Source organism: Phacochoerus africanus, chromosome 7 (genome assembly GCF_016906955.1).
Source record: "Phacochoerus africanus isolate WHEZ1 chromosome 7, ROS_Pafr_v1, whole genome shotgun sequence".
Taxonomy (NCBI): Eukaryota; Metazoa; Chordata; class Mammalia; order Artiodactyla; family Suidae; genus Phacochoerus; species Phacochoerus africanus.
The window spans coordinates 72,727,943-72,753,291 of record NC_062550.1 but is presented as its reverse complement, the minus strand read 5'-3'; the positions used below and the strand labels follow the sequence as shown (position 1 = coordinate 72,753,291).

The following is a 25,349-nucleotide window of genomic DNA, read 5'->3' as shown; positions in this document are numbered from 1 at the left end:
CTGCTCAGTTATAGACATTCAAGGCGTGTTTATTGTAAGTCTGACCGCCGAGCGCGCGGGAGAAGAAGATGCGTCAGGCATCCAGCCACTCTGGGGTCTGCGGGATGCTGGCTGGACCGCTCAGGAGCCGGCTTGCGGTTGCCTTAGCAACGATCGCGGGAGAGCGCGGCGTGGCCATCGACCAGTGATGCCTGCGCGCTCTGCGCTCCACTGACGGGGCTGCCGCGCCCCGCGGGCGGACGGGAAGATGGCGGCGGCGGCTGGTGGCCGGGCGGGGAAGGGGCGCGACATCAGCCTGGCGGCTCTGCGGCGCCACGACCCCTACATCAGCCACATCGTGGACGTGGCCAGCCAGGTGGCCCTGTACACCTTCGGCCACCGGGCCAATGAGTGGGTGCGTGCATGCGGGGTCGGGCGGGGCTGGGGGAGGGGCCGGGCAGGCGGGGATTGTCCCTCCCAAGGGTCTCCCCAGCCCCGGCGACACCCGCCGTCGGTTGCCGAAGCGCGTCCCACGGTTTTGACGGGACTGATCGCACCGAGCGGGTCAGACACACTCCTCTGACCCGTTCCGTCTGTGAGGAAAACTCCCGGGGAATGGATAGCACATCATCACCCTGCCTCGTCCCTGCAGCCTGCTGGTCTCCTCGGCCTCAGTCTTTAAAAATCCACTCCTAACCCATTTCCCAAAGTAGATGTTAAGAAACAGGTCCTAAAGTTGGCTAGAAGAGAACGGTTTTGCACTAAGTTAGTAACTGAGGAAATTCACCGAAACGCGTCGGGAATGGGGTCCGCTAGCTGGAGGGACGTGGGGACGCCTCCGCCCGCGTGGTTCTATGGGAGGAAGACCAAGCGCAGGAGGCAGGTTGCTTCTCCTGGTTTTCCGGGGAATGTGTTACCCTTATTTCTGTATAAAGGACATTGAACGATTCAGTGGACAGTTTCGTCAATGGCCCCTGTAAAAATGCAAAGGTGGTCTACATGTGGCTGTTACGCTGCCCTATAGGAAAATACCAAAGGCATAGTGTCCCAATTCTGGCGAGGAAATCCCGGAGCAGAGATGAGGAACAGGGGCGTATAGTTCTCTGAACTGACCTGACGCCAGGGCGAGAGTCTGGGGAGTTCTAGAGATGAACAAGCACAGTTTCCTCCAGGCTTTGGATGCGATCTCTGAGACAGGTACCTGTTAACACAGTGACGGAGTCTTATGGAAGCCCACCAGGCCCTTCCACTACAGCTCATCGGAAGGCACAATTGTCACAAGACATTATTTACAGGAGTTATGTTTTCCTGCTTCCTGGACTTGTTGCCTTCGGACAGTGCATAAGTCATTCCGTGAAAGGTCATTCTTTCAAAGTGCTGATCTCCAAGGCTGTGGTAGCCAGAAAAAAAGAGAGAAACCTAGTTTAGCTGCAGAGCAGTTGCTGGGGTAAACAAATTGTCACAGGTCTCCAGGTGCCCCCCCCCCCCTCAGGGCTTCTGGATGGGGGCTCCTGAACATGAGCCTGACAAACTTATACAGAAAAATTTTGAGCTTAGAGGAGAAAATATACACAGGTGGGCCTTCCAGGAGGGGACTTCTTGGTACACTGAAAATAGATGAAGGATGACTTCAGTCATTGTGCAGGAGGAAAAAGGAATGAAGGTTGGACAGAAAATGAGCTGCTTTAAAGGAGGATGGAGAAGGAGTATGTTAGGACTGGAGGAAGAATTTTGGAACTAGATTTACTTCCCATTGCCTGGAAAGCCCACTCCTTAAAAATACCTGTGTCGATTTTATCCTGGTGCTATTTTTACCTCTCAGCCCTTGAAGAGAAGTAGTTCTTAACTGGAGTTGATTTTGCCTCTGACCAACATGGGCAGGGTCTGGAGAAAAATTTTAGTTATCACTCTGAGAGGGAGCTTGTTACTGGCATCCAGAGGGTAGAGGCCAGGGGTGCTGCTAAATATCCTGTAGTGCATGGGACAGGCCCCACAACAAAGATTTATTTGGCCCCAAACATCAAAAGAAACTGCCTTGGAGTAACTAGTGTCCCGTTGTTATTTCTAGCTAGTGATTTTCTAAGGTCTGTGTGTCAAAATCATTTGGAGTTTTAAAAAGTGCAACCCACTGAATTAAAATCTCTGGATATGAGGCCCAAGCATTTGATGTTTGTTGAAAGCTTCTTAGAGGACTCAGATGCTACAAACATGATTGAGAGAGACAAATTTAGAGGGTTAATGGAGATTTACTTTTTTCATCATTTTAAAAGAATAATCAGATATAGATTGCACTGAGTTTTTTTCAAAAGTGTCAAATAGTGTGCCAAGTTCCAATAATTTGTAAACTAGGACTGTTTTACATTCTATTTTATTATTTTAAATTTTGCTTAATTTGGGAGTACTTGTTAGATTTTATAATAGAGCGTAACATTAAATCATTAAATCGTACTTCTAAAATTTAAGCTGAAATCCCCCAGAACTGTGAACTAATACTTAAACGTATAAGTCTTTCTTTACTTGGAGAACCTAAAGAGGATCTAATAAAATCTTGCTTTAACTATTCCTCACACCCTCAAACCTGGGATTTGCCCAGAGGGAAAAAAAATCTGATTACCCTTGAATAATTGTGGAGGGACAAAGAAAATGCATGAGTTTGAGCTGTTTCAGCCATAATAGACCAGAAATTTAGATTTCCAAAGCCCTTTTTTTAATCTAGGTGTCATAGAACCTTTGGTGAAAAATATGCTTTTTCATCAAAAGATCTGAGTGGTGGTGTAAGCTGATTATCTCTTTTGAGTGGAGAAGCTGAGACAGGATGATAAACTAATTAAGAATTGCATATTTTGCATTAGAGAATAATTTCAGGAGAAGCATGCCTTTTATAATTCTGGTTCTGGATTTTCTAAAATTAAATTTGAGCATTAAAGGCTTTTTTTTTTTTTTCCCTTAAGGAAATGGTAACTTCTGTTACTACTTCATTAAGGAAGAAAGGAAACAAGTCAGAAGCTATTGGCTTTCTGTGTGCTCATCTGTATAAGCGTCCTGATTCAGATCTCTGGGATGAAACAGTCCAGGATCAAATACTGTTTTGTCCTCATAGCAAGTGATCACTTTACTTTATAGTCTAGTTTAAGGATGACAAAATTACTTGAGCATAGAAAGGATCATACTTCCAATTTTTTTGTGTGCCTTTCAGAATTATCATTTAAGTATTACACCTTTGTTTCTTAAAGAGAGTGTTTTTCACCAAAATTACAAAGCACTTACACTTTGAATGACTTTGCTAATGGGTATATAAATAACAAAATGTCAAGAGGTTAAATACAATGCTGAAATTAAGCCATGTGAATAGCAAAAAATACATTTTCTGAGTTGCAATGGTCTGATGACTAGTTAATCAGACAAATGGATTGTTAAAAATTTTGTTAATAAGCTGAATATTCTTATCAGGGCCTAGAGATGGAAAAGAGTCTTTCCCAGTGAATTGAAATGATAGTTGATTATTTTAACTTTACAGCTCCCCCAGTTCCTCTAGATGTCTTGAGTCCTAGCTTGGTCCTGCTTCTGTCTAACTTTATTTCAAAGACCAGACTTGACTCTCAATAGTCTGCACCAAGTAGGTGATTGCTTTGTCTGAAATCTACAGCATTATTTCGGCCTTCTGCATAGGAGTCAAAGTGGAGTTATTGCAGATCACCTGCCCTCCTAGGTGACAGGATACTATAAGAGAATAGGAAACCAGAAAATAAAGAAAAGGAGACCAGGGTGCAGCCATGAGGGCTTTGTGCAGCTTGCCGTGGCCCCAGTTCAGGGGCTGGAGGGAAAGATAGCATACTTAACTGTATCTCAACCTTCTGAGATATGTGGAGCATACTTATTTATTTTTGTTCAGCCAGAGGTGTGTTGGTAAAGAGAGATACCGATGGCTTATTTTGTAAATGATGAAAGCATGCTTCCTGTTGCTTGGTCAGCCGGGCCACAGTTGGTAGAAAATCTGCTTTCTCCTTTTCCCAAGAAATGCCCCGCCTATTACATATATTTGGTCCCACTTGAAACTGGATCCAGTTCCTTTTCTCTAAGAAGCTTATGTTCTCTGTCCTCTGTGTTTCCTGTTCGTGAAGAGAATATACCCATTTTGCTGCTTGTTCTGTTTTTATTTTTTAGGAAAAGACTGATGTGGAAGGAACCCTATTTGTTTACACAAGGTAAGAGTGTTTTACTTTTGTAAAGAAACGGACAGTCTTTGAAGTAATGCCTTAGCTCTGTGTCACCCTTCTTAAGTGTAGTTTCATTTCAGAGAAGTGAAAAAACTGGATCTTAGTTTCAAGTTATTAGCTGACATAAGGAAGGAAGTACTGAGTAATGCCATCTGTGTAGTGTGCTGAGTACTCATTTCAGAATATAATTTAAACTTCCACATAGATAAACTTAAATCTGTGGGGTTTTTTTTTTTTTAAACAGTATTAAATATTCTTTTTTTTTTTTTGGTCTTTTTGTCTTTTTAAGGCCATGACATATGGAGGGTCCCAGGCCGGGGTCCATTCAGAACTGTAGCCACTGGGCTATGCCAGAGCCACAGCAGCATGAGATCCAAGCCACATCTGTGACTTACACCACAGCTCACAGCAACACCGGATCCTTAACCACCAAGCAAGGCCAGGGATCAGACCCACATCCTCGTGGATGCCAGTCGGGTTCGCTAATTGCTGAGCCATGACAGGAACTCCAAATATTTATTCTTTACTTCAAATGAATGGTCCAAAGTGCCTGAAAGTAATGGATCGACAAGAAGCTAGGAGTATGCTATTAAGAATGTTAGGTTATTTAATCAATATTTGGAAGAGGGTGTTATTTGTCACCCCACCCTTGACTCTTTAAAAAAGCATGACCCAAAATTAGAGATGTCTTTGAGTCCTCCATTATAGACCTAGTAGTGTATGTTTCAGGATAGATTTAAGAGGGTCATGTTTTTTGGTAATTTTTATCAGATATTGTAAATACGTGTACACAGAGATATACGGTATGTATGTTGTCTTAATAGCCAAAGTTTGAATTCACAAACATTCACATAAAGTATCATAGCTAAAGCCCATCACCATTATCGGTAACAAAGCTAAGATACAGAGGCCTCATACAGACCCTTCCAGAGCTAATGGTCTCATTGGGCAGTCAGAAAACATGTGTGTGTGTGCACACATACCCTCTTATTTTCGCAAACACATTCCCCTTTGAGGATGAAGCATGATATGGACAGACTGTTCCGGGTGCCAGTTGATGAGTGATGAGCAGTGAATGGGCTGTGGCTGTGGTAGAGGTGGCAGGTCGGCCTCTGGCATGAGGTGGAGCTGAACCTGCAGGAGGGGGAGGGGAAACCCCCCAGGAGAATGGGGAGACCCTACTGTGGCAGAGCCCAGTAAGGGGGGCCTCGTGCCGGCAGTTTGTATTGGCTGATGGGAGTTAGGACCTGATAGTGGGGGTAAAGATGTTTTGCTGGATTGAAATATCAGACTGAAGATTTTGAAATCTGTCTTAGCAGTAGGGAGCCATTGAAGGTTTACAAGCAGGGAGTAATAGAGTTCTGAGAAATGTGGGGGAAAGTCAGTGCATTCGCATCTGAGGACACCGGTAAGGTGAGTGCAGTGGGCAGGTGTGACCAGGACCTGCAGAACAGAAGAAAGAGCTGAAGTGGAGAGGGTTGGTGGAAGGCCGCAAGTATAGAAGGTGGGTGAGATTCTGAAGTGGAAAACTGAGACAGCACGACAGAATCATGAGCACAGCGGAAAGACAGGAGGTTGCGACTCTGGTTTGAAGATAGTTTTAATTTTAGTTTGAAATGGTGATTTTGGAGTGATGGCAGGGCATTCCCATGGTGGCACCCACACACTCGGAATGGCAGGGATGCAGGGTTTGGAGTCACCTGTGTTAAGTAGGTTGTTAGGACTGGGAGAGAAGTGTTCTCTGAAGGAGAGGAAACTGATGGGGGCTAACGGGGGCCTTTAGAAGGCCAGCAATGACGTAGGACCACAGGTACAGGCAGGACCAAAGCAGCACCGAGAGGGGCAGGGGCGGGCCATCTCTGTGGGGGTGGGAGGAGAGGAGTGGGTGAGGGAGGGCCCAGCAGGTACCCAGGAGCAGGCTTCTTCACAGAATGATGGGTGTGCCAGGGAGCTGCTGGCTGATTGGTTTACATCCTGTGCCAGAACGTTCCAAACGCACCAGGGCATGCCCCCCTCCAGCCTTCAGGGGAGTGTGGACTGCCCCTGGAGTCCCGAGGTGGGAGGCACCCAGGCATCCCAGGCATCCTGTATGAGTTCTCATTCACTTCTTACAGTACCCTTATGCCGGGAACTGAAGGAAAGGTGTGCTGAGTTGCACTCGGGGTTTTTATAGGCCCTTTGTTTGAATGAGAAGAGTAACCGATTATACAGGTATTTTCTCTTTTGTACTAAAGCAAAATGTGGCTTTGTATTTCAGGTACTTCGTAATATACTCTTGAGTTCCTAGTGGAATTGTCAGTTAGACAAACCTTTAAATTCAGAAGGAAATGCTTCCTATTCCTTAATCTCTTCTCTGGATCTAACTCCTTAAGAACAGAAGCCCTTCCCCTCTCCACTCCCCGCACCCCCATCCTATACCAGGTTCTAGAACATGAGGTCTTTTCTGAGTGGGGAATGACAGAAAGCTCATGGAAATCACAAGGGAGTTTGGGTACAGGCGATGGAGCTGCAGCCACAAATTGTGGCTTAGAGATGTTGCTTAGACCAGCTGGCACACTTATCTGCTGAGCCTCTTTTGTAAATGTTGAGGTGGTGTAGTAACTGTACCATTAGAGAGGTGAGAGCCTGTTGTGATAATGAAGTACTGGAAAAGTGAATATTCTGATTACTTATAAAAAACACTCAATGCTATTTTGTAAATTATGTCCTTTCTTCGTTTCCTCCAGTGTCTGTCTTTCTGCAATAGAGCCACACACACCGGTAGACACCCACTCTGATTTCCAGAGGACCCCCTATCAGAGATAACTCTCCATTCTTGCCCAGAATTTAAGTTGAAATGATTATCATGATTATTTCCAGTATTGATTATACGCCAGACACCATTTTACCACTTAGTAAACTATGTTGGGCAAGCCTTGCCTCTCAGCATTTTTAAAATTGGAGTTTCAAAACTGTAGGTGGTGATGCAGCTGTATTTCACTTCTTTATCAGCCTCAAATGGCTAGAGACGAAATTCAGATATAAACCCCCTTTCTTGGTGTTGCGCACAGCATTTCGGTGGGCTTGTTACCCTGTGCCCCAGTTTGGGGCATGGCTGCCTGTTTCCAGGTCACTGTGTGAGCATGTAGTAGTCCTTCGTCAGCAGAAGCTGCACAGTGAGTTGGTGTCTGGCTGTCCCCCAAGGGTAGACACACGCACTTGTCAGTTTCTGTGTAATTTGGATTCTTTCTGCCTGACAGAGAGTAGGCACTGAAGGTTTACTGAATGAAGTGAAAGCTAAAAAATTACTAAATGCCACAGTTCTATGGATAAAAGCTTTTATAGTAGTTTAACTGTGAAGCTGTTTGCTTTATACTGAGGAAAACCACGTATCTGCTATTTGCTTTAAATTGCATAAATTGTTAATTATACTCTATCTCCTCACAGGTTCATTGACCAGAGTCATGTCATTTCTCTAAGAAATTATGCAGCTTTCCATTGCAGGCCAACACTGTCACTTTCTAGGAAAAATTTCTGCATACGATTGTGATGTACACTCTGTATTAACCATCCAGAGCTTTAGCAGTACCTGTTGGTAATTTTTTAAAAAGCAGTTATGTCTCCGCCTTAAAGGAACTTACAGCCTAGATAGGCAGGCAAGCCGTATTTGTGTGTACATGCACACACACACAAGTGACATATTAGCACCATCTAGCACGGCATCAGCACGCATCCCACATGAGGTGTGGCCCGCAGAGAACACAGGGGCTGTGCATCCAATTGCCATGTCCTCAGCGCTCTGCTCTCAATGGCTTGTCTCTGTCCCCACCTCCGGCCACCCCTAGGTCTGCCTCTCCCAAGCACGGCTTCACCATCATGAACAGACTGAGCATGGAGAACAGGACGGAGCCCATCACGAAAGACCTGGACTTCCTGCTCCAGGACCCCTTCCTCCTCTACAGGAACGCCAGATGTGAGTCTGATCGAGTGTTTGAGACTGTGTGACTCTCCTTGCTGTTAGTGTCAGCAATGCTGGGGGGTCAGCCCTGGGAACTGGGAAACGCAGGCCTCAGTGGGGGACTCTAAGTGGAGACAGTGTGGTGTGATGATGTGTGTTTGGACCTCGTCCTCCAGCAGCCAGGTCTCTGTGGTGTGAGGCTGGGCGAGGCCGGGGAGCAGTCCTCAGCCAGGAGGCTGCAGGGGGTATTGCAGTACTGCTGCAGGACCTACGTTGGTGACTAGGCTGAAGTGACTTCTGGCTGGGCCTCTGATGACATGAGGGAGGGAGGGACCTGTCTTCCAGAAGGACCATCTTTTATACATAGTAAGTGAAAAATCAAAGTCCAGAGGGTTTTGTTCATTAAGAACTTCATAGCACTTCGTAGAGTTGAGGTTTATTAGGTAACTGAATGGCCCTTATCAGGTTTGAAATGACATAGCAGCCCAGCAGTCTGTCTCCGTTTCCCTCTTTTGTCTTATCTGGCACTTATGCTGGCCCGCTGGGCAGCCCACAAAAAAACGGAGGGAAATGAGAGGCACTGCAGGAGCCCCTCCACACGGAGACTGTGTAGACGTGTGTGCGCACAGGTGCTGGGCTCCATGATGCCTCCCAAAAGACCTTGCAGGTAAGAAATGGTTTCCACATATTTCCCATCCTACTCCTTGAGCTCAGGAATTTTCCTACTCTGCACAATTTAGTGTCATCGTAATTAAATGAATGTAATACAAGTAATATTTAATGTTTCAACCCCACAATTATTTTGAAGTAAATATAGCACCATTTTAATGCTACGTGTACTTAAAAGGATCTTCACATATGACTAAGTTGTCCTAATAGGTGGTCATCCTATTTGGAGAATACAGTTAAATTTTTATGAGAAAAAAGTATGAGAAAGCTGTTAAAACTATAACATGACTTTCTAATGGTACGGCCTATGAAGTGAAAAATTTAGTAATATAGAGAAATACTTAGTTTTCCTATTTCTTTGTTGGAAGATATAGTTTAGTCAATTGTAGCTAGTAGTCATTAGAATTTTTAGTATGCTTATCGTTATGTCAGTTGTATTATCTTTTTTGAGATTATTAGACTTTATGTCAGATTAACATATAATTTAAATCCTAATAAAATAACCACAAAAATAAATATAAAATAAATATCAGTGGCTTATGATAATTTTTGGTTGTTCCTATTTTGGATAAGATAGTTGGTATAGATAATATTTCAAATTCTTATTACAATATTATATATTATGTACTATATCAAAAGTATGAGAATACGAACTCGCTTTGATGTGGTTGATTAAAAAAATAACTTTACTAGGTCTCATAGGGTTTATCTTGCTGGATCTAGTAGCCCTGTGTTCAGCCTCACCTCGATTTCAGCCTGTGCTGCCCGATATGGTCCCGCAGACTGACAGGGCTGTGGAGCACCTGGCCTCTGGCTGGTCTGATTTGAGCTGTGCCATGAGTGTTAAATACACACTGATTTTTCACAGATTTAATACCAAAAAAAAAGAATGTCAAAAATCCCAATAGTCTTATATTGATTTACCTGTTGGCATGGTAATATTTTGAATATATTGAGGTAAATAAAGTATATTATCAAAATTAATTTCCCTGCTTCTTTTTGATTCTTGACTTAAAACAACACTCGGGGTTCACAGTTGTGCTTCGCCGTATGTTTCCACTGGACGACACCGTTCCAGGCCTTTGGTGTGTTTTACCACATTTCATCCTCACAAGTTTGAAGGGTGGGCATTCTCACTGCTGTTCTGCAGATGAGAAAACTGAGTCTCGGTGTGGAGGCAACCCTGCCAGACCCACACGTTCTGATTTCGCATCCATTGCTTTTCTTACACTGGCCACACCCTCTCTGCTGTTGAACATGAATGCAAATGGAAGGCAGCCTTTGGGGTGCATAGTAAAATGTTTCTAATGTGTTTCCATAAGAAAGAAATGAACAGTTTATTTTGCTTTCTTTTCTCCTTAATGTCTGACATGGCTTGACAGGTATTTGCAGCCATAGTCATTTGGTTTTAGTTTAGTTTATTTACAAAACTCTTTCAGCTTTTGACATCAGAAGTTCTCCGAAAGTTTTACTCCAGGTGCTTTCAGGGTGTTAGATACCTTTCACATGTTTTAAAATAATTGTGATACTTTATGCAATAATTGCATCTGGTCTGTATATTCTCTGATGCTGTAGAATATAGATTCATTCATCATCCTTTGGACAGTGAACCAGCTTCACTCAGGACTGGTTTTCTATAGTGATTCGAGATCTGTAGAGCAAGGATCTCTATGTAGTCCTGACATTTGTCATGTACATGTCACATGTATGTACAGTATATGTCACAGGCCAGAAAGAGACATGTCAAGAGGCAGAGTTGATGCAGGTTTGTGGTGAGTTTTTCAGATTTACTGGGTTAAAAGAATTTGAAACTAAGGAGATAACCATCCCTTTCTAGAATTGGGTCGATTTAGAAGAGCCTAATAAAGAAGTGAAAATCTTAAACTTTCTTCATTTAATTAAAAAAAAAAGATGTTTAACAAATAAGTATATTTGAATTTTTGTCAAACACAAAATGTATGGTTTATTACAGTATGGTTTATTAAAGGATTTATGATGTTTAAACTTTGTTGTCATAGAATTTGACCTGTATAAGCTTTAAAAGTAAATAAGGTAGCTGTTAAATTAGGACAGGAAGTTTATTTATTCAACAAACATTTACTGAGCATTTACTGTCTGCCAGGCACTATGTCAAGGCTTTATAGTGTCTAATTCTCATAACTTTTTCTTGGAAGTCCCCTTATTCCTGCTTTATAAATGAGGAATCTGACGTTAAAGGGATTACATAATTTACCAAGTTCTGTGCCTATTTTGAGATAGAAAGAGCACTAGAACTGAGAAAGCCTAGCTTCAAAAGCTCAGGCCCAGGAGGTCCTGTGCTAATACAGTGGTAACGAACTCAACTAGTTACCATAAGGACTCAGGTTCGATCTTTGGCCTCGCTCAGTGCATTCAGGACCCAGTGTTGCCATGAGCTGTGGTGTAGGTCACAGATGGGGCTCAGATCCCACGTTGCTATGGCTGTGGCGTAGGCCAATGGCTACGCTCCAATTCAGCCCCTAGCCTGGGAACTTCCAGGCCCAAGCAGTGGAACCGCCAACGCATGAGTGATGGGTCTGAGTGAGGTTTACCTTTTAAGAAATACTTGGTCTTGTAGTGTACACTCCAGAGTTAAAAAGTAAGTTTCTTTGTTTTTAAGTTGAGAATCTCCTATATCGCAGTTATTAGAAAGGAGAATATCAAATAAAAACTAATGTAACAAAAAGTGGAATTTGACTGTTTCTTGTGTATTCTTATCCTCTGGTAACTTTACTGTGTGTGCCACTTTAAAACTAAGTTAAAACTAAGTTAGATTTGGTATATGGAAATATATTTTAGAACTGTATTTTGCCAAATATATCATATTTAAGATAAGTTACAGATAGCAATGACAGGTAGATTTCAGAGCTAGGCCAGCATGTCAAATATATTATCATCTGTGGTTACAGGATTAAATGAAATTGTTTTGAGCAGCTTGATTTCATCACAGACATAAGCTTGGCGCTTAGAGAAAATCAGAAAAAGCAAGAGTCAAGATACTTAAGATCAAAGTTGTTATAGAAAATTCCTCCTCAATTTTAAAGCGAATTTACCATATTGGGCAGTTTTGTATTCATAGAGAAATACAGTTTAAATCCTTTGCTGACATTTGTAGGATCTGGGAAAAATGGAAAATGATACACTGAATGAAAAAAATCATCACATACAGTCCTCATCCTTCAAATAGACCATGTCCTAGAAGTGTCCTTTTGAAGTGATTGGTTGGTAGACTTTTGGCTCAGCATGGCAGATTGAACACACTTCTGAAGCTACTGAAATGACAGTAAAGGAATAAGAAAAGATATAAATTGAAGAGGGTGGAGGATGAATTTCATGAAAAAGATGGAATGTACAAGAACAGGAAGACCTGCTACCATAGCATCATTGTTCACAGTCGTTAACTTTGCCGCCCTGCGGAAGACTGTGTCTCTGCTCTGTGGATGTCAGACTTGACTGCGTGATTTGCTTTGGTCAGTGAAATGGAGGTAGAAGTGTTTTGTGTCATTTCTGAGCAGACACTTTAAGAACAAGCTCTTGATTGGCCATGACTCTTTCCTTCTGCCATGGTCACTAGCAGTGTTTAGGCAGAGGATGCTCTGTCAGCCTGGGTCCTGGAATGAAGATATAGCACAGAGGTGACCCATGATGGACATGTCATATGTATGAGAAATAAACCTTTGTCATTGTAAGCCATTGAGATTTGTGGGTCATTGTTACTGCAGCATAATTTGAGTTATTGTGACAGATACATAAGCCATCCAGGAAAGGGGGGATCCAAACACAGGGTGGAGGTAAAGGAATTGTGAGAACAGTGGTAAAGAGGAGTTCCATAACGACCCTGGTGAAACTAAGGGTGAGTTAGTCTAAATTAAACCTAGAAAGATCCAGGAAGCATGTCCAAGAAGAAATTTATAACTAATAGTTTGAATTTATTGGGACATTTACAGTTCCTTTTTAAGTGAGTTTGGTGATGGTATAGGAACATTAAGAATTGAGGGGAAAAGACCAACAAAAGTAAGCAACTCTTTATTCCTGGGAAAACAAAATATTATACAAGAAAGGGCATATAATCATAGTACACTCTATGGCTCTGCTGATCATAATTAAATGACAAACACTGAAATTTGAAATGGTTATACCCACACTGGAAGGATGGAGAAGGTGTGTATGTTTGTATGTGAGAGTATGCGTATATTGTCAAAGAACAAAATCCTTCTCAATGGATTTTTTTTTTTAAATCAAGAAGTAGTGTGTACATAATATATAGAAAAAGAGATTTACATACCAGAAGAAAAGTTGGATGAGAAATAAAATGGAGAGAAGAAATAATTTGTTATGGAAAAAGGTTGCTTTGGGGGAGTAGTAATTAGGAATGTGATGGCTAAAGAGTTCTCCTGTTTGTATTTGATATTTAAAATTATGTTTTATTTGATAAAAATTTAAATTAAAAAGTGTAATTGGATATCAGAATATATTCATAAAAGCAATATTTTAGTTGGTGGTTAGGTTTCTAAGTCAGCTAAGAATAAGGCATTAACATAGTGATGTAATATAAAATATGGCACAAGTAAGTATAGCATTATTTTTGTGGGAAAATTAATTCAAAAGTAAAACTTGGAGTTCCCATTGTGGCTCAGCGGAAACGAATCTGACTGGTATCCATGAGGACGCAGGTTCAATCCCTGGCCTTGCTCAGTGGGTTAAGGATCCTGCGTTGCCCTGAGCTGTGGTGTAGGTTGCAAATGTGGCTCGGATCTGGCGTTGCTGTGGCTGTGGGCCAGCAGCTACAGCTCCAGTTCTACCCCTGGCCTGGGACCTCCATATGCTGTGGGTGCAGCCCTAAAAAGACCGAAAAAAAAAAAAAAAAGTACAACTTGGGTAGACCCCATAAGTAAAACCTTAGCAGCAAGGCAGAGGACTTCTAGTGCACATTTACACTAACAGATCGTTTGTGAGGCTGGGCCTTCCTGTGAAATTCGTTTTAGCGTGTTGCAGTGGCTCTTGAGGTCTTCACAGCCCATCGCTGAGCCTCAGCTCTGTGTCGGTTCCACAGCTCTTCTCCCTTCCAGGCCCACATCTATTCTAGCCCAGGCTTGTACTACGTTTTACACGGGGTAGTTCATAACTCCTAAGAACAAGAGATTAAGCTTCCTGCACTGGCCCAAATAGAGTAAGTTCACATCTCTCTCCCAGTGGTTACAACTAAAAGTTCTAGACAGGATACAAAACAAACCCCAAGGATTCTGAAAGTAAACAATAACAAGCATACTGGGGAGGGAGGTTGGAACTTGAAGAACAACCAGTATGGTGGTGTGTTTCCTGATTTATTCTCTCCTTCTTTATCTCCTGACTTTGACTCAAGAGCGGGCCAAGTTACAGGACTAGACAAAAACAACAAAAACCAAGAGAGACATCTTTGTGGACCAAGGCCTGGAGAATGGACTCCTGTGAGCTGCAGAGTGAAGAGAATCACTCCGTTGTCCTTTTCTGGCCCCACCCTGAAGCCCCCTGCAAACCTTACTCCCACTGGGCACTGCTGCTGCTGCTGGTGGCACAGGCCCAGGAGGGTGCCAAGGAACAGCCTGTTCTGCCAGAGGAGCTGGAAACGAGAGCCCCTGTGGTCTCAAGAGTGTATAGAAAATCCCAGTTTATATATTTGGTTTTTTTTTAATTTATACTTCTTTGCTTCACCTGCAGACAGCCCAGGCTACGCGCACTGCCTGACAGTGTGAGACGCTAAGACTGAGGGAAACCCTGATTGAGGCCAGAAGGCTGGGGGAGAAGGACCCCTGTGCGCTGGAGAGAGAGCTGGGTGAGCAGATGCCGATTCTGTGCGTGAGCTAACACGAGTCCTCTCACCATGAGCATCACACACATGTAGCCAAGGCTTTGAGAACTAGCCTGTGATACAGACACCACCCAAGCTGCAGGCCAGCACCTAAGTGGTATGTGCTTAGGGCAGACATGGCTTTGAAAACGGAACTGACATGGGAACTGCTGCCCACGAAAGGCAGGGCTGAACTCCCTGTCTGAACTCGAACAAACCGATTGCCTCAAATAAAACCAGCATTTTCCGGAGGGCTTTAGGATGACTCAGCCTCACGACGTAAACAGAATGTCTAAGAAACAAGTAAGGATTATTCATCATACAAAGAACCCGGAAAAACCTGACCACCTCTCAACGGGAAGAGTCAGTCGGCAGATGGCCATCTGTTGGAGCTGTAAGACAGTGGCTTTAAGACAGTTACTGTGCTTGGGGAGGCAAAACAGCCCACAGAAGTGAGTGGGACGATGGAGGCTCTCAGCAGAGAGATGGTATAAAAATCCAAATGGAACATAGGGATTGAGTAATACAGTGCTCAGTAAATGGCTGTAATAGCAGAGCAGGGATAGCAAAGAGTCATCATGAAGATACAACCATACATAGTATCCAACCTGAAGAACAGACAGGAAAAAGATTTTTTAAAAGCAGTGCCTCAAGAGCCTGTGGGGCAGTATCTAAAGGTCTGAATTTGTCACTGGAGTCCCATAAAAGAAAAAGGCTGGTGTAGAGAAAGTATTGGAATTAATGGCTGAAAACTTTCCAAATTTGGTGAGACCCAAATGTATGGATTCAAGAAACTTAGTTAAGTCCCAAACAGGATAAACCCAAAGAAAACCATGCCCATTAAACAATGAAACTGCTGAAAAACAGACTTAGACAAAACAACAACAACAACAACAACAAAAACACCTTGAAAGCAGCCAGAAACGATACATTGCGTATAGGAGAATGACATTCTGAATGACCACAGATTTCTCTTAAGAAACCTTGGAGTCTGGGAGACAGTGCTGAAATAAAAGAGCTGTCAGCCTAGAATTCTGTCCCCAGTGACGATGTTCCTCAGGAATGAAGGTAAAAATAAAAACATCCGCAGGTGAAGGAAAATTTAATGAACTTAGACCTGCTCTGAAATAAATGCTAAAAGAAGTTCTTCAGCCTGAAGGGAAGTGGTGTCAAGGGAAGAGTGGGACCAGAGAATGGAGGAGGAGCAATGGAAATGAGAACTACGTGGGTAAGTGGAGAAGACTTTTTTCCTACCGTCAGATTCTGTAAAATGCAAATGACTATTGAAAGCAAAAGTTATAGGATTGTCGAGACGGGGCTCATTGTATGTAGGTGTAATACATGAACAACTGTAACAGGAAGGGGGAGGGAAAAGGGATCTCCACACTTGTAAAGCCTTTGCTTGAAGTGGTCAAATAAAAGCTGTAGTAGACTGGGGAAAGTTAGATATGTATATAGGATTCCCAGAGCAGTCACTTAAAAAAAAATACAGAGATGTAACCAGTAGATAAATCAACATTGAAATACTAAAAAAAATTCAAATATCCAAAATAAGGCAAGAAAGGAGATACCAACAGAGCAAAAAGCTGAGGAGGCATACCATGGAAATGCTAATTAAAAGAAAGCCAGAGTGGCTAAGTTAATATTAAACAAAGTAGACCTCAGGACAAAGAAAACCAGCAGGGATAAAGAGATACATTCCGTAATCCTAGAAGGATCAGTTCACCCAAAATACATGACAATCATTAATGCATGCACCTCACAACAGAGCTTCAAAATACCCTAAGCAAAAAGGTATAGAACTGAAAGGAATTACAAATCTGCAGCTGTAACTGGAGGCCTCAGTCCTTCACTTTCTGTAAGTGGTAGAATAATTAGAAAACAGCAAAGCTTTAGAAGACTTGAACAACACTGTCAGCTCACTTGATGTAATTGACATCTGTCTAACATTCCACCCATCAGCAACAGAATACACCCTTTTCTGAAGTGCTCGTGGAGCAGGACCCAAGGTGAACGTCATCATGGGTCAGAAAATCAGCCTTAAGGTTTTTAAAGAAATGGGAATCATACAGTGTGCTCTCTGACCACAAAGGAATTGAACTAAAAATCAGTAACAGAAAGATAGCTGGAACATCCCCAGATATTTTGAAATGAGACATAACATTTCTAAATCACCTATGTGTCAAAGAGGGAGGAAAATTAGAAAATGAACTGAATAAAGTTGAAAATATTTGTCTTTTGTTTGTCCGTGTACAAAAAAATGAAATAGAAAATACATGTCAGATGCAACTGAAGTTGGGATTACAAGAAAACTTATAGCGTCAAATACTTATATTAGGAAAGAAGAAAGGTCTCAAACACGTAATCCAGGTCCCACCTTAAGAAACTAGAAAGAGAAGAGCAAATTAAACACAAAGCAAGTAGAAGAAATCATAAAAGAGCAAAAATCAATGAAATAAGAACTAGAAAAACAATAGAGAAAATCCATGAAACCCAAAAGAGTCAGTAAAACTGATAAATCCCTGGCCAGACTGATCAAGGGGAAAAAAGAGAGACTGCAAATGAGCAGTGTCAGGAATAACCCAAACAGCAGCATATCTATTCAAGAAATCAAATTTGTAGTTAAGAGCTTTCTAACAAAGAGAATTCAGGCCCAGACAATTTCACTGGTGAATTCTGCCAGACCTTCAAGGAAGACATAGATCAATTCTTCACAGCCTCTTCCAGAAATAGATGAGGGAAGAATACTTCCCATCTCATTTTACGAGAGCAGCAGTGTCCTGACACCAAAGCAAGACAGACATTAGAAGAAAATTGAAGACCACTATCCCTCATGAATATATGTATAAAAAATTTTCAGTAAAACACTATCAAAATAGTGTTCAGAGCAGCATTATTCACAGGAGCCAAAAGGTGGAAGCAACCACCGATGATGGTTGGATAAACAAAATATGGTGTGGACATACCTTGGAATATTATTCAGCCTTATGAAGGAAGGGAATTCTCATACATGCTGTGACAGCAGTGAACTGTTAAGATACCATGCTAAGTGAAACAGGCCACGCACAAAAGGGCGCATATTGTATGGTCCACTTATATGAGGTACCCAGAATAGTCAGATTCCTAGAGACAGAGAGTAGGATAGTGATTATTAGGGACTGGGGAGGAGGAAATGGAGAGCTAGTGTTTAATAAGGACAGAGTTTTTAAGTTTGGGAGGATGAAAAAGTTCTGGAGGTGGATGGTGGTGATGGCTGTGCAACATCATGAATGTACATAATGGCACTGAACTGTACACTTGAAAATAGTTAAAATGGTAAATTTCATGTTATTTACACTTTAACACAACAAAAGAAATACTAACAAATTGAACCATTTGCTGTATCATTTGCATCCAGGTTATCCCCTCCATCCAAACCCACTGCTGGATGTATCTTCCTAAAGTGCAAGTCTGATTGTCATTTTCCTGCTCAAAATCTTAAATGCCTCCTAAGTAGACTTTCCCCCCTGACATTTAAGCTTGCTGTAGTCAGGTCCTAGGTTACCTGTCTGGACAGGCTGACCATGAATTTTATACACTTGCCTTCTTCTCTTCTCACCAAACACTACTCTATACTTTCCCAGAATACTCTAATTTTTTATCTCTGTGCTTTTAAACGTAGTTCTTCTTTTTTTTTTCTTTGAATTTTTTTCTTCACCCCAACCAATCTCTACCAGATAAATTCTACTCATATTTCAGAAGCAACCGAAACTTGTCCCCCTAGTGTTTTTGTCATCCTTTCTCTGTCTAGTTGGGATTTCCAGCTGCAGCACCTGCCTCTCCCATGCTGACTTTCCTAAGTGTTTGTTGAACTCTTGCCTGTTGATACTGATTGTGTCCTGGGTTTGGGGTGCCCAGTAATGACTAAGATGCATTTCTTCGTTCTTATAGTGCACTCTTCTAGCACAAATATGTGCACAGTGATATCCTAAATGCTGAGCTAGAACTAGACAACAGGCATTTACTAGTACTTATATTTTAATATAATATTTATCCTAGTTTTTCTGTTAGAGTGCAAGCTCCTTCAGGGCAAGGTACCTTTCTACTGCCCTTTAGCACTTAACTCCTTGTAGAATTAAACATTTGCAATGAGTTGTTTTTTTGTTAGGTTTCTTTATTCAAGGCAACCAATAAAGCTTAACCAAAATTTTCACAACTGTATCTTCAGTCTTTTTTCTTTAGGGGCATCAGTCACCAGACAGTAAGCAAAACCTTAAGCACTATATGGTTAAGAAGTTCAAAATACTATGGTAAAAATTAAAAATACTAATTTTAGCAGCTTTCCTAGGCATTACTCTGTTCCTCAAGGCTGAATTTATGTAGAATTTTGTTGCATTTACCTAAAAGATCCTTGAAATAACTGTAACTTGTGAGAATACCACACATCCTCATCTTGAGAAATTTCATAGTTCTAGGAAGAGATATATAACGTGGGAAAAAAAATTTCTTTGTCTTTTTAGGGCCACACCCATTGTATATGGAAGTTCCCAGGCTAGGGACCAAATCAGAGCTGTAGCTGCTATAGATTGCAGGATCCGAACTATGTCTGTGAACTACACCACAGCTCACAACAACGCCAGACACTTAACCCACTGAGCAAGTCCAGGGATTGAACCCTCAACCTCATGGATCCTAGTTGGGTTCATTAATCACTAAGCCACGATGGGAACTCCTAACGTGGGAAAGTATTAATTTCATCTGTGTGAATGTTCTTTATAAAACTTAAGTTCTACAAAAAAATTTATAGAAATTTCTTTCAAATCATTCTACTTTTATTGAAATATTCTGATTTGATATTTAAGAAGTTTGTTCACTGCTACAAAGTTGGTATTTTAATTCTGCTGAACCATGGCTGTATGGTTTAAACAATAAGGCTTGTGCTGTATTTTATCTGAGAATTAAATAAGAAAGTTTTTATCATTTTTTGTAGAAGCAACTAAAAAAAACTACTTAAAAATAGTTAAAAACAGGTAGTATTAGAGTTCCCTGGTGGCTCAGGGGGTTAAGGACCCAGCATTGTCACTGCTGTGGTTCAGGTTACTGAGGTGCAGGTTTGATCCCTGGCTCAGGAACTTCCGTATGCCATGGGTACCGCCTAAACAAACAAAGAACTAGTATGGTATAGTATAACCAAATGCTAGATTTAAATAGAATCTTGTGAGCATTTACCATAAAAGAAAAAAATGATAAACTGTACCTCATCAAAAATAAACTGCTGTCATATTAGAAACCTCCGTTCTTCTATTATATACCTAAAGGTGTGTTACCTTTAGAAAAATAAAAAGGCAAAGCACAGACTGGGAAAAAATAGTCACTACACACGTGCGCACGCACACACGCGCGTGCACACACACACATTACACACATGCCTGGCATAGTGTTATACCCAGATATATAAATAACTCTTAGAACTCAATTTTAGAAAGACAAAATCCAATTTAAAAATTGGAAAAATGTTTAGCAGGCACTCTGCAAAAGAAAATAAACAAATAGCCAATAAAGAGATGCTCAGCATTAATCGTCAGGGATTTCTGAGTTGGTGTGTCCCATAGACGTCTCTTCCTCTGTGTTGCTGTGCAGTGCACTATAGCATCAGTCTATTAATCCATTATCCAGTCTATTAAACTATTCTCTGTTGATGGGTATCTGAATTATTTCTGGTCTTGAACTGTTGTGAGTCAAGTTGCCATGAACATTCTGGCTCAGGATTTTAGGTGGGCATGCACTTATTTGTTGGGGTCTATACCAGCCCCTCATGTACTGTGTAGGTTTGTTTAGCTTTGTGGATTCTGCTGGACAGTTTTCCAAAGTTGTGCGCAATTATATTCTCTCCAGTGATGTCTAGAAATCCACTATTCCAGATCCCTGTCAACACTTGGTACTGTTGCTCTGTTTAATTTAAGCTGTTCTGGGAGTTCTGAAGTGATATCTCATTGTGGTTTTCGTTGGCATTTTGCTATAACTGTGTTGAGCACTGTTTCATATGCTCATTGGACACTGGATAGGTATATAAATTAAACAAGCATGAGAATACCACATAATTTACTAGAATAGCTAAAGTTAAAAAGACTGACCTTACCAAGTGTTAATGAGGATGTCGAACAACTGAAACTTTCACACGTTGCTGGTGGAAGGGAAATGTGGTGCATCCCCCTTGGAGAATTGTTTGGCAATTTCGTATATAATTAAACATGTAATTATCATATGACCCAGCAAGTTCCACTTAGAAGTATTTACTTAAGAGAAGTGAAAACATATGTTCACACAAAGACTTTTACACAAATCTTCATAGCAGTCTCATTCATAATAGAGTGACAGCAATGAGAAAGTCAAATATGCAAAGACAGGTCATAATTTGGAAGCAGCATTGCTCACTAAGAATGCATTTTGTGAAACGTTTGCTCTTCCATTATACTACCATAAATTCGTTGGTTATTGATTACCTAGACTATGCAGAAAGTAGAGGCATGGGTAATAGATTACAGGGCCCTTTTGTGTAGAGACCACATATTTTATTTTGTTTATATTCTGTGGTACCAAATAAACACAGAGAATGAACAGATCTGGATAAGAAGTATAAGTACAGTGTATTTAAACGAAATCCCCAATTCTTCAGTTTGGTAACTGTGGTATATCACATTGATTAACCTGTAGAAATTGAAGAATAGAAACCATGTGATTATCTCAATAGATGCAGAAAAGGCTTTTGACAAAATCCAATATCCATTTATGATAAAAACTCTCCTAAAAGTGGGCATAGAGGGAACATACCTCAACATAACGAAGGCCATATATGATAAGCCCACAGCTAATAATAATAACATCATACCAGCAGTGAAAAGCTGAAAGCATTTCCTGTAAGATAAGAACACAACAAGGATGCCCACTCTCATCACATTTATTCAACATAGTTTTGGAAATCCATAGCAATAAGGCAAAAAAAAGAAATCCAAACTGGAAAAGAAGTAAAGAAGTAAAACTCACTGTTTTCAGATGACATGATACTATACATAGAAGATCCTAAAGATGCCATCAAAAAACTACTAGAACTCATCAATAAACTTGGAAAAATTGCAGGGTACAAAATTAATATACAAAGAAATATGTTTCATTTCTATACACTAACAACCAACTATCAGAAAGAGAAATTAAGAAAACCAGCCCATCTACCATTTTATCAAAAAGAATAAAATAACAAGGAATAAATCTACCTAAGGAGTTAAATGATCTGTACTTGGAAAACTGTAAGACACTGGTGAAAGAAATTGAAGATGACACAGCAGATGGAAGAGTACATCATGTTCATGGGCTGGAAAAATAAATATTGTTAAAATAATCATATTACACTAGGCAATCTACAGAGTCAGTGCAGTCCCCACAGGCATTTTTTTACAGAACTAGAACAAATAATTTTAAAATTTGTATGGAAACATGAAAGACCTCAAATAATAAAAGCAATCTAGAGAAAGAAGAACAGAGTTAGAGGAATCACACTTCCTGGCTTCCGAATAAATTACAAAGCTATAGGAATCAAAACAGTATGGTACTAGCACAAAAACAGACATATAGATCAATGGAACAGGATAGAAAGCCCAGAAATAAACCCAGGTACTTGTGGTCAATTAATCTACATCAGAAAAAGAAGACAGTCTCTTCAATAAGTGGTGCTGGGAAAACTGGACAGCTGCACATAAAAGAATGAAATTAGAATGTTCTCTAACAGCATATATAAAAATAAACTCAAAATGGATTTAAAGACGTAAATGTAAGACCAGAAACCGTGAAACTCCTAGAAGAAAATAGGCAGAAGAACATAAATCATAGAACATTTTTTGGGGTCTGCTTCCTAACACAAAGGAAACAACAGCAAGAATAAACACATGGCAAGAATAAACACATGGGCCCTAATTCAGCTTGGAGCTTTTACACAGCAAAGGAAACAATCAACAAAACAAAAAGACAGCCAACTGAGTGGGAGAAAATATTTGCAAATGACATGACTAATAAGGAGTTAATATCTAAAATATGTAAACAGCTCATACAACTCAACATCAAGAAAATTATTTTTTAAATGGGCAAAAATAGACATTTTTCCAAAGAAAACATACAAATGGCTAAACAGGCACATGAAAAGTTGCTTGACATTACTAATCATCAGAGAAATGCAAATCAAAACCACAATGAGATAGCACCTCCTACCTGTCAGAATGGCTGTCGTCAAAAGGCCACAAATAGCAAATGTCAGCGAGGATGTAGAGAAAAGGGAACAAACTCTCATGCCCTGTTGATGGGATTGTAAATTGGTGCAGCCACTGTGGAAAACAGTATGGGGGTTCCTTAAAAAACTAAAATAGAACTGCCATATGATCCCATTTATCTGAAGGAAACAAAAACACTGATTTGAAAAGATACATGCACCCTAATGTTCATGGCAGCATTACTTACAATAGCCAAGACATAGAGGCAGCCCAAGAGTTCAGCAGATGAGTGGATGAAGATGAGGTACATATCTACAGTGGATTATTTTTTAAGTAAGAAAAAAAATCCTATTTCCCCATCAACACCAAGTCATATTCAAAGTATGTTTCAAAATACTTAGCCAGATCACCAATTCCAGCACTGCCTTAGTTCATGTTCCCTAAGAAAATAGTCAAGCAATGGAAATCCATTGTGAGACAGTCTAGAAAGAATAGCTATACTGCTATATATAATTTATTAACTTAGTAGTTTAGTCTCTCAATATTTAGCAAGTTTGTGTAAAAATTAGTTTTCCCTTTGGTTCATAGTGACGTTAATACAAATGCATAATTTCAAAGTCAACATTCCTTTCACTGTGAAAATAAAACTTCTTAAAAGATAGTTGTGGGCTGGGGTAAAGTAATAATTGGCTGTTGGGATAGCATTGTTGAAAGCCAGATATATTAGCAGAACTGGGAAGGCATAAACATATGTACAAACTCTCAGGACGCTACTGTTGCCCAGATTTTGCTATACATACTTGTCTCATAATGTGGTATAAAATTTTCCTCCAATTTGGAAAAAATGTCAAGGTGATTACATGTTTATCTTCATTTCAAAATAGCCCGTTTAAATGAAAAATAAGTCCCTCATGTTACTCTGTTCAAAAGATGGATTTAAATATTTTCTTCACTATATGTACAATTTTTTTTGCCCTTAGTGCCTCTTCACAGCCAGTTATCAATAAAACCTCAAGTGCTTTTTAAAAATTGCAGTCAGTAGGTAAGATTATAAAATCTGTGGTTGAATCCTTAAGACACTGAATTACAACAAAGTCCAAAAAAATGTATGAGCATACATCAACAACTTTGGAAGCTGTGATTTACTGCAAAAAAAAAAAATCTCACATGTGCATATAATTCAAACATAAACTGTGTGGGGAAGGAAAGTAAAATAAATACTACAATATTTTTCAAATCTTTTTAAATGCTGCCTAGATGATTACATGAAAAGATTGATATTACTAACAGGAAGAGTCAAACTATTTTAAAGACTATTTTCCAAGTAGTTAGAACAATTTCACAAAGCCAAGCTAAGCAAGAGCCCATGCTGATACATTTTTCCAAAAAGTAATGTAACTGCTAATATGAGGGATAATCTGTAAGCAATTAATACAGATATAAATAGGTATAAGCCACCACTAAATCAGTCTGTAAAAAGCTTCTCAGCTAAATGTCGTTGCAGGAGGGAGTTAAGGGAAGTGAAGAGAAGGGAAGGACAGGGCAGATTTCCGGTGGGAACATTGTTTATACACTTTATCATTATCATTCTCTTATATATAACAGTCTTATATATAACAGTCCACTGTAGAGAAAGATAAATCCTTTCGAAGGATGCTAATCTAAAATATGCTTTATGTAGCATAGTAAGATTATTTAAGTATTTCTAATGCTTCGTTTGCATTTACATTTGAATATGCACATAATTATGTATGTATAGCAACAACTACAAACAGAATTTTAAAACACTTTTATCTCATTTTGGAAAAGTTAACAGTTAAGACAACTATATAGGTACCATGGAATTTTCTAAGACATCTAAACTCAGGTATAAAACCAAAGGAAAACATTACTATCTCTTTAACAGATAGCTTATGTGAAACCTTATGCTTACTCATCTTTTCATAGATGGGTTGATTTGGTGAGGATTGTGATCCAGTGATTGCTTAGCAGCAATTTTACCAAACTGTAAATTCTTTTATTAACAGGCATTACAAACAGGTAATACTAATCTTTTTTTTTTTTTTCTTTGTCTTTTTAGGGCCTAACCCAGGGCATGTGGAGGTTCCCAGGATAGGGGTCGAAGCAGAGCTATAGTGGGCGGCCTATCCCACAGCCACAGCAACATCAGATGCAAGCCACATATGTGACCTACACCACTGCTCACGGCAACACCAGATCCTTAACCCACCGAGCAACGCCAGGGGTCAAACTTGCAAGTCCTCATGGATACTAGTCAGATTCGTTTCCACTGTGCCACAACGAGAACTCCCTACTAATCTTATTTAAAAACCACAAGTGCCACACTGGTGAATATAGAGCTCAATGAATAACTTTAAAGTATGTCCCATTTTAAAATGCAACACTCAGCATACAAAAACCTATACTAAACAAAGAAGCTATAATATGGATACATGATTGATGTG

General features: G+C 40.4%; 1 protein-coding gene across 5 annotated transcripts in view; it reads left to right on the top strand.

The window, feature by feature from the left end:
- The first annotated feature begins 236 nt into the window (after positions 1–236).
- DCP1B (decapping mRNA 1B) overlaps positions 237–25,349 on the top strand; it is a 50,745-nt gene continuing 25,632 nt past the window's right edge. For 3 of the 5 annotated variants that reach the window (XM_047787906.1, XM_047787904.1, XM_047787903.1), the window contains exons 1-3: positions 237–394; positions 4,144–4,184; positions 8,021–8,148. In XM_047787906.1, coding sequence (XP_047643862.1) covers positions 248–394; positions 4,144–4,184; positions 8,021–8,148 — 316 coding nt within the window. In that variant the 5' untranslated portion in view covers positions 237–247. Of the gene's footprint in view, positions 395–4,143; positions 4,185–8,020; positions 8,149–14,540; positions 15,876–25,349 lie in introns of those variants that run through there. The other 2 variants (XM_047787907.1, XM_047787905.1) reach the window with 2 other exon arrangements.